The sequence below is a fragment of the Oncorhynchus keta genome, chromosome 34 (assembly GCF_023373465.1).
Source record: "Oncorhynchus keta strain PuntledgeMale-10-30-2019 chromosome 34, Oket_V2, whole genome shotgun sequence".
Classification (NCBI taxonomy): domain Eukaryota; kingdom Metazoa; phylum Chordata; class Actinopteri; order Salmoniformes; family Salmonidae; genus Oncorhynchus; species Oncorhynchus keta.
In genome coordinates, this window is record NC_068454.1 from 13085024 (window position 1) to 13092823 (window position 7800).

The following is a 7800-nucleotide window of genomic DNA, read 5'->3' on the forward strand; positions in this document are numbered from 1 at the left end:
CCATTCCTCCTCTGGATCATCCAGATGATCATTGGCAAACTTCAGACGGGCCTGGACATGCGCTGGCTTGAGCAGTGGGACCTTGCGTGCGCTGCAGGATTTGAATCCATGACGACATAATGTGTTACAAATGGTTTTCTTTGAGACTGTGGTCCCAGCTCTCTTCAGGTCATTGACCAGGTCCTGTCGTGTAGTTCTGGGCTGATCCCTCACCTTCCTCATGATCATTGATGCCCCACAAGGTGAGATCTTGCATGGAGCCCCAGACCAAGGGTGATTGACCGTCATCTTGAACTTCTTCCATTTTCTAATAATTGCGCCAACAGTCGTTGCCTTCTCACCAAGCTGCTTGCCTATTGTCCTGTAGCCCATCCCAGCCTTGTGCAGGTCTACAATTTTATCCCTGATGTCCTTACACAGCTCTCTGGTCTTGGCCATTGTGGAGAGGTTGGAGTCTGTTTGATTGAGTGTGTGGACAGGTGTCTTTTATACAGGTAACGAGTTCAAACAGGTGCAGTTAATACAGGTAATGAGTGGAGAACAGGAGGGTTTCTTAAAGAAAAACGAACAGGTCTGTGAGAGCCGGAATTCTTACTGGTTGGTAGGTGATCAAATACTTACAGTGCCTTGCGAAAGCATTTGGCCCCCTTGAACTTTGCGACCTTTTGCCACATTTCAGGATATAAAACTGTATTTTTTTGTGAAGAATCAACAACAAGTGGGACACAATCATGAAGTGGAACGACATTTATTGGATATTTCAAACTTTTTTAACAAATCAAAAACTGAAAAATTGGGCGTGCAAAATTATTTAGCCCCTTTACTTTCAGTGCAGCAAACTCTCTCCAGAAGTTCAGTGAGGATCTCTGAATGATCCAATGTTGACCTAAATGACTAATGATGATAAATACAATCCAACTGTGTGTAATCAAGTCTCCGTATAAATGCACCTGCACCGTGATAGTCTCAGAGGTCCGTTAAAAGCGCAGAGAGCATCATGAAGAACAAGGAACACACCAGGCAGGTCCGAGATACTATTGTGAAGAAGTTTAAAGCCGGATTTGGATACAAAAAGATTTCCCAAGCTTTAAACATCCCAAGGAGCACTGTGCAAGCGATAATATTGAAATGGAAGGAGTATCAGACCACTGCCACCCCCTTCATGCACAAGAGAATCTGGGAGGGAGGGGGTGCAGGAGTAAGGCATTCCTGCGTCCTGCAAATTTGAACCCAACAGACACACACTCAGAACTCCAAGCCACCACCCCATGGTGGGACCAACACACACACACACACACACACACAACCCCAAGCCACCACCCCCATGGTGGGATGTGGAGAGGTTGGTGAAAACAGGATGTGTCCTCATGTGTCACTTCCATGGGATCCACAGGTGTCACTTGACTTCCTGACAGCAGAGACAGAGATGAGGTAAGGCCGAACATCTCTGAGATCTGGCTGACAGGATGACCAGGGCCTCTAACATTTTCATTAAGGACTCCACTGGCATCCATACTGTTTCATTGGCCTTGGCAGCACAGCCAACTGCAATGTAATGTCACACTTAACACATTAGCACAGGTAGAGTAGTGAGTGACAACTCTGATTGGAGGATGGTTATTACCGACACACAATGCAAAGTGATTTGAGCACTTGGAAAAGCACTATATAATTGGAAGGCATTATTACTCTACAAACAAAACACATGACACACACAGGGTTTTATTTTCAAAGCTAGTCTGTAGCTATTGGTCTCGTTGAGTATGAGAGTGGAACTGGGGAGAGCTTGCTGCTCATTAGCATGTAAGAGGGATATATAACACATAGACACACAGACTGCCATGAACACACACACACACACACACACACACACACACACACACACACACACACACACACACACACACACACACACACACACACACACACACACACACACACACACACACACACACACACACACACACACACACACACACACACACGCACACACACACACACAGGGATATTTAGCACATCGCCCATAGGAAGACAGCCTAATTAGTGCTATCGACTTTTATTTCATCTCCTCTAATAAGGAAATAAAAATATATTTTTATCCCCCATTTTCCCTCTTTGAAAGTAACTGGATAAAAAAAAACGGTCGTGGCCAAAAGTGTTGAGAATGACACAAATATTAATGTTCACAAAGTCTGCTGCTTCAGTGTCTTTAGACGTTACTATGGAATACTGACGTATAATTACCAGCATTTCATAAGTGTCAAAGGCTTTTATTGACAATTACATGAAGTTGATGCCCAGAGTCAATATTTGCCGTGTTGACCCTGTCCTCTGCAATCCACCCCGGCATGCTGTCTGTAACTAACTTCTTCTTCGTCTGATGAGGAGTAGGAAGGATTGGACCAAAATGCAGCGTGGTACGTGTCCATGTTCAAGTTATTATATCAGAACACGAAAAATACAAAATAACAAAGTGAGGGAAAGAAATGAAAATCGAAACAGTTCTTTATGGTGAAAACACAAATACACAAAAACAACTACCCACAAACACCAGGTGGGAACAGACTACCTGAGTATGGTTCTCAATCAGAGACAACGATTGACAGCTGCCTCTGATTGGGAAGCATACCAGGCCAAACACTTAGAACTATAACACACAGAACAAACAGAATATCCACCCCAACTCACACCCTGACCAAACTAAAATAGAGACATAAAAAGGAACTAAGGTCAGGACGTGACACTGTCAATTAACTTCAGGGCCACATCCTGACTGATGGCAGACCATTCTTGCATAATCAATTCTTGGAGTTTGTCAGAATTTGTGGGTTTTTGTTTGTCCACCCACCTCTTGAGGATTGACCACAAGTTCTCAATGGGATTAAGGTCTGGGGAGTTTCCTGACCACCCATATTAATGTTTTGTTCCCCCAGCCACTTAGTCATCACTTTTGCCTTATGGCAAGGTGCTCCATCATGCTGGAAAATACATTGTTCGTCACCAAACTGTTCCTGGATGGTTGGGAGATGAGGATGTGTTGGAACAATTCTTTATTCATGGTTGTGTTCTTAGGAACAATTTTGAGTGAGCCCACTCCCTTGTCTATGAAGCAAACCCACACATGAATGGTCTCAGGATGCTTTACTGTTGGCATGACACAGGACTGATGGTAGCGCTCACCTTGTCTTCTCTGGACAAGCTTTTTTCCGGATGCCCCAAACAATCAGAAAGGGGAATCATCCGAGAAAAGGACTTTACCCCAGTCCCCAGCAGTCCAATCCCCGTACCTTTTGCAGAATATCAGTCTGTCCCTGATGTTTTTCCTGCGATTAAGGAAGGACAAGATAGAAAAGTGGAATGCGTAGTGAGAATGGGAAGCATTTAATGTTCCAGCCACGTCCGGTAGGTGGACTAGAAGCAACCATAAAACATCCTTATTTAAACATCTACTACACCATCACACACGAAAGCCTTTATAGGCCTATTGCATACTATTAATGCCGTTAATAGTCAGTGCATCTACCTGTGACGATGTGGCTTTGCGCCAGCCTTGCACAGTCAGAACATGTCATTTTTCAGCAAAAGCAGCACAAATATAAATAGCTGTAGTACAGTGAGAATAGTTTTTACTAGAAAAGTTTATTCTAGTTTATGCTTAATATTCTGGATCTATTTGTTTTCAAGTCGACCGCTGAACACTGAACACCGAGCTGTAAATAATACACATGACTTCACGCGCCTGCCATCTCCCTCAGCCGTGACACACGTTACTTTCACACTAACTGTTAAAGTTATGATTTAATAACTGCAGACACGTTTACGCAGTCATAGCAAGATACACAGAAGGTATGCATACTAGCACAGAGTCCAGCTGAGAGTCTTGCTGGGAGAGTTGCTGTATTAGAACGACTGACAGATATTAAATACAGCGCTTGGCTTACTGTCTGACATCAGGTCGATACCACCTGGTAGATCTCTCGGTGCGCCAAATGGGACGAGACTAGAAGAAAAAAAAGAACCCAGCAGGTCAATCATCCACATGACGCTTCAATGAATCCACTCTGATTAAATGGACGCTATTTTCTGCCAAATATGACAATATTGGTACATCCTCAAAAGTTTGAATTGAGGTGGTTGGAAGTTAAATTGAACACGAACACCCCTGAAGAGAGCGAATATTCCCGAGACTGCAGGGTGTTTTTCGCTATGGTTGATCGGCACTGTAGATGACAGTAAGCGCTTCCGCATCGACCCGTAGCGTGCTGTCATTGCGGGAGAATGAATAACGCAAAATGTTGCATATTAAATCAAACACCAAGGAGACTAACACGGATTATACAATGTATCTATGTGGTGGGGTTCCTGGTAAGTGCAACATTGTAACCTTTTTTGAAGGTTACATTTGAACACGAAAGTATTGAAGTCACGCTTTAAAAACGTCACTTTTTGGGCGACCCGACCAAATTCACAAAGAAATACAGTATGAGTTATAAATATGTAATTTCCATTGAAAGAAAGTTTAAGAAGGGGTATATCTGTTCTATGTGCGATATTTTTATGTCTCTTATTCTTAAGTTTAGTTTTCTCTTAAGTTTAGTTTAGTTTTTACTTTCAGTTTTGTACAGCAGCTTCAAACAGCTAACAATACTATATATTTGGTTATGGAAAAGATCATTCACAGCAGTTTAGATGGTAAAATGATTATCTACACGATATATTATTTTTTTGTCACATAAACTGAAATTAGACAAACTATTAGAATTTTATCAACAGTGTATCTTATGGAGTCTAAAAGGGAGAGAGAGAGAGAGAGAGAGAAAGGGGGGGGGGACAGAGAGAGAGGGGGACATAGAGAGAGAGAGAAAGAGAGAGAGAGTGTGAGAGAGAGAGAGTGAGAGAGAGAGAGAGAGAGAGAGAGAGAGAGAGAGAGAGAGAGAGAGAGAGAGAGGGACACAGAGAGAGAGGGGGACAGAGAGAGGGGGGGGGCAGAGAGAGAGAGAGTGTGAGAGAGTGAGAGAGAGAGAGAGGGACACAGAGAGAGAGTGGGGGACAGAGAAAGAGAGAGAGAGAGTGAGAGAGCGAGAGAGAGAGTGAGAGAGCAGTGCTCTCACATTGGACATTGAACCTGATAGTTGAGGTAAATGCTTGCTGATGACATCAGTTTTTTTTTACTTTACAGGGGCTATATCATGACATTAGGGGCTTTTATGTCAAATATTGATTACGGTTTAGGCGGTTCCATCATATATGACATTTGAGACCCTGACATGCAGACTACCACAACATACGTCAAATGTATTAAACATTGTGCCTGCATTTGCCAAAAAATGCATGAATGGATTGTTCTGCAGGCAGTCACTCTAATGCTGATCCAGCTGATCATAAGAGACGGGTTGAGTCCCATCACAGCACTGTCAAAAAAACCTGTCCAGCAGAATCCAATCCTTGGAAATCTGTGTTTTGCTCTGAAGGACTTGTTATTCTGAGAAGATCAGGGTCTTCACATCTGACACGTTGTAGTAGGGTGAAGCGCCCCTGTGCACATGTGCAAATACTCTTTTACTGTGTGAGAGCAAATTCTTGCATAGTGCACATCTCAAATCGGGTCACTACCTTTCAAAGTGTGGTACATTCTGGGCATAAAAGGTAAGGCAGAAGCAACCGACTGCAGTGTTGCCATTGTTTATAATGTTGACATAAACATGTCTCCAACCACCATACCCCACATTAGCAAACTGAACATATACAGTATGTGTGTACATCACATTAGTTTTGTAATGTTCACGCAAGTCAGACATTTAGCTGCAAGTCAGACAATTGTTACCCTCATAGAAAGGCGGTGACCCGACTTCACAAAAGCGATCGTCTTGAAACCGCCAACAGACCATTCACTTTTTTTTTTAAATGAAGTGATCAAAGGTCATGAAGTTTTCACTGCAGTCAAATGCAAGTTCTCAGCAGCAGCTCTTCACCAACATCAACACTTCACCAACATCAACTCTTCACCAACATCAACTCTTCACCAACATCAACTCTTCACCAACATCAACTCTTCACCAACATCAACTCTTCACCAACGTCAACTCTTCACCAACATCAACTCTTCACCAACATCAACTCTTCACCAACATCAACTCTTCACCAACATCAACTCTTCACCAACATCAACTCTTCACCAACATCAACTCTTCACCAACATCAACTCTTCACCAACATCAACTCTTCACCAACATCAACTCTTCACCAACATCAACTCTTCACCAACATCAACTCTTCACCAACATCAACTCTTCACCAACATCAACTCTTCACCAACATCAACTCTTCACCAACATCAACTCTTCACCATTGTGGGAGGTTTTATTGTCAACCAATCATAAGTGTCTCACTAATTGATTGTACAATGTGTACACCCATACACCCATCATTGTGTTTACTTGATAGCTACCTACACAGATAGCTAGCAGGAACAAAGTGTTAATAAGATAAATTCATTAAAAAGATTAAAAGCAATACAAATAAATATTATGATTTCAGTTTGTGATTGTGTGATATAAGGGTTAGATACATGTTTACGTCGACATTATAAAGAAAACCTTTTATTAAACAATGGCAACATTGCCATGTTGATCTGAACCTTTGCAGTTGGAAATCCATAGTAGTGTCTGACATTGTTGCTTTAGTTTTACCACCACACCATGACGTAGTCGCTGAGTCCACCTTTAAATGATAAAGTCAATCTCAATGTCACCCAAAGCTTGAAAACTTCATTCCATTTCTTCCCCCAAAAGCTAAAACTGTACATAATTCATGATGGTTTTAATTTAGTTTGTTTTGAAGTCAAAGATAATAGTTTCAGTATAGTTTTAGTTTTTCAAACGGGTTTGTTCATTATTTTATTTCAGTTTACTAAATTGTTTTTGAATGATTATTTTTCTTCTCAGTTTTTGTTTACTATAATAACCCTCGATTTTTTTACACTCATTTGTGTACTGCTTGAAGGTCACTAGACTGAAGGTACAAGGACTGATCAGACAGTACCAAATGTTCAAGACAAAAGACAGTGATTTTTCCACCTGCTACAGAATCACAGTGTTCACAATGTCATCAGTACAATAATAATCAGTTTGTTCTCAGTCCTGGTACCTTCAGTAGCTCTGGCGTCAATTACTATCAAAGGAAATGAGAACAACCCATAGCAGTCAGTGACAAGTTTAGTGACCGCCAACCAACACACAAACAAGTGTCACAAATAGATCACTGGAAATCACATGTGTTACAGAAAGGGACAACTAAAATACAAGCATTGTGTTAATCACTCTAAACTGAATGAGGACTTAATTCACCTTACATTTCCCCACTACAAACTTCTTCCTGGGTGTTTGTTGTGATTGTTGTTTATGTGTTGTCTATGACAGTGTCGTTGCTGTAGCTCAACAGTGTTTGAACTAAAAGAACACCTGCTGCAGTCACTCAGTCTATGCTCGCTCCCTCTCTCTCTCTATCTCTCTCTCTCTCTCTCTCTCTCTCTCTCTCTCTCTCTCTCTCTCTCTCTCTCTCTCTCTCTCTCTCTCTCTCTCTATCTCTCTCTCTCTCTGTCTCTCTCTCTCTCTCTCTCTCTCTCTCTCTCTCTCTCTCTCTCTCTCCCTCCCTCTCTCTCTCTCCTGTCTCTCTTCTGTCTCTCTCTCTCTCTCTCTCTCTCTCTCTCTCTCTCTCTCTCTCTCTCTCTCTCTCTCTCTCTCTCTCTCTCTCTCTCTCTCTCTCTCCTCTCTGTCTCTCACTCTCTCTCTATCTACTCTC

The 7800-nt window shown here is 42.1% G+C and overlaps 1 protein-coding gene and 1 long non-coding RNA gene across 15 annotated transcripts in view; one reads left to right on the plus strand and one right to left on the minus strand.

Annotated features, from left to right (window-relative positions):
* Positions 1-732: 732 nt before the first annotated feature.
* Positions 733-4028, minus strand: LOC127915004 (uncharacterized). The gene is made up of 2 exons (XR_008089816.1): positions 3942-4028; positions 733-3323 (listed from the first exon to the last, which is right to left on the minus strand). It is a non-coding gene; the product is annotated as an uncharacterized LOC127915004 (long non-coding RNA).
* The window catches only part of LOC118376632 (major facilitator superfamily domain-containing protein 9-like), a 10655-nt gene continuing 6873 nt past the window's right edge, over positions 4019-7800 (plus strand). For 9 of the 14 annotated variants that reach the window (XM_052493178.1, XM_052493180.1, XM_052493181.1 and 6 more), the window contains exon 1: positions 4025-4365. In XM_052493178.1, coding sequence (XP_052349138.1) covers positions 4279-4365 — 87 coding nt within the window. In that variant the 5' untranslated portion in view covers positions 4025-4278. Of the gene's footprint in view, positions 4366-7800 lie in introns of all 14 variants that reach the window. The other 5 variants (XM_052493174.1, XM_052493175.1, XM_052493173.1 and 2 more) reach the window with 3 other exon arrangements.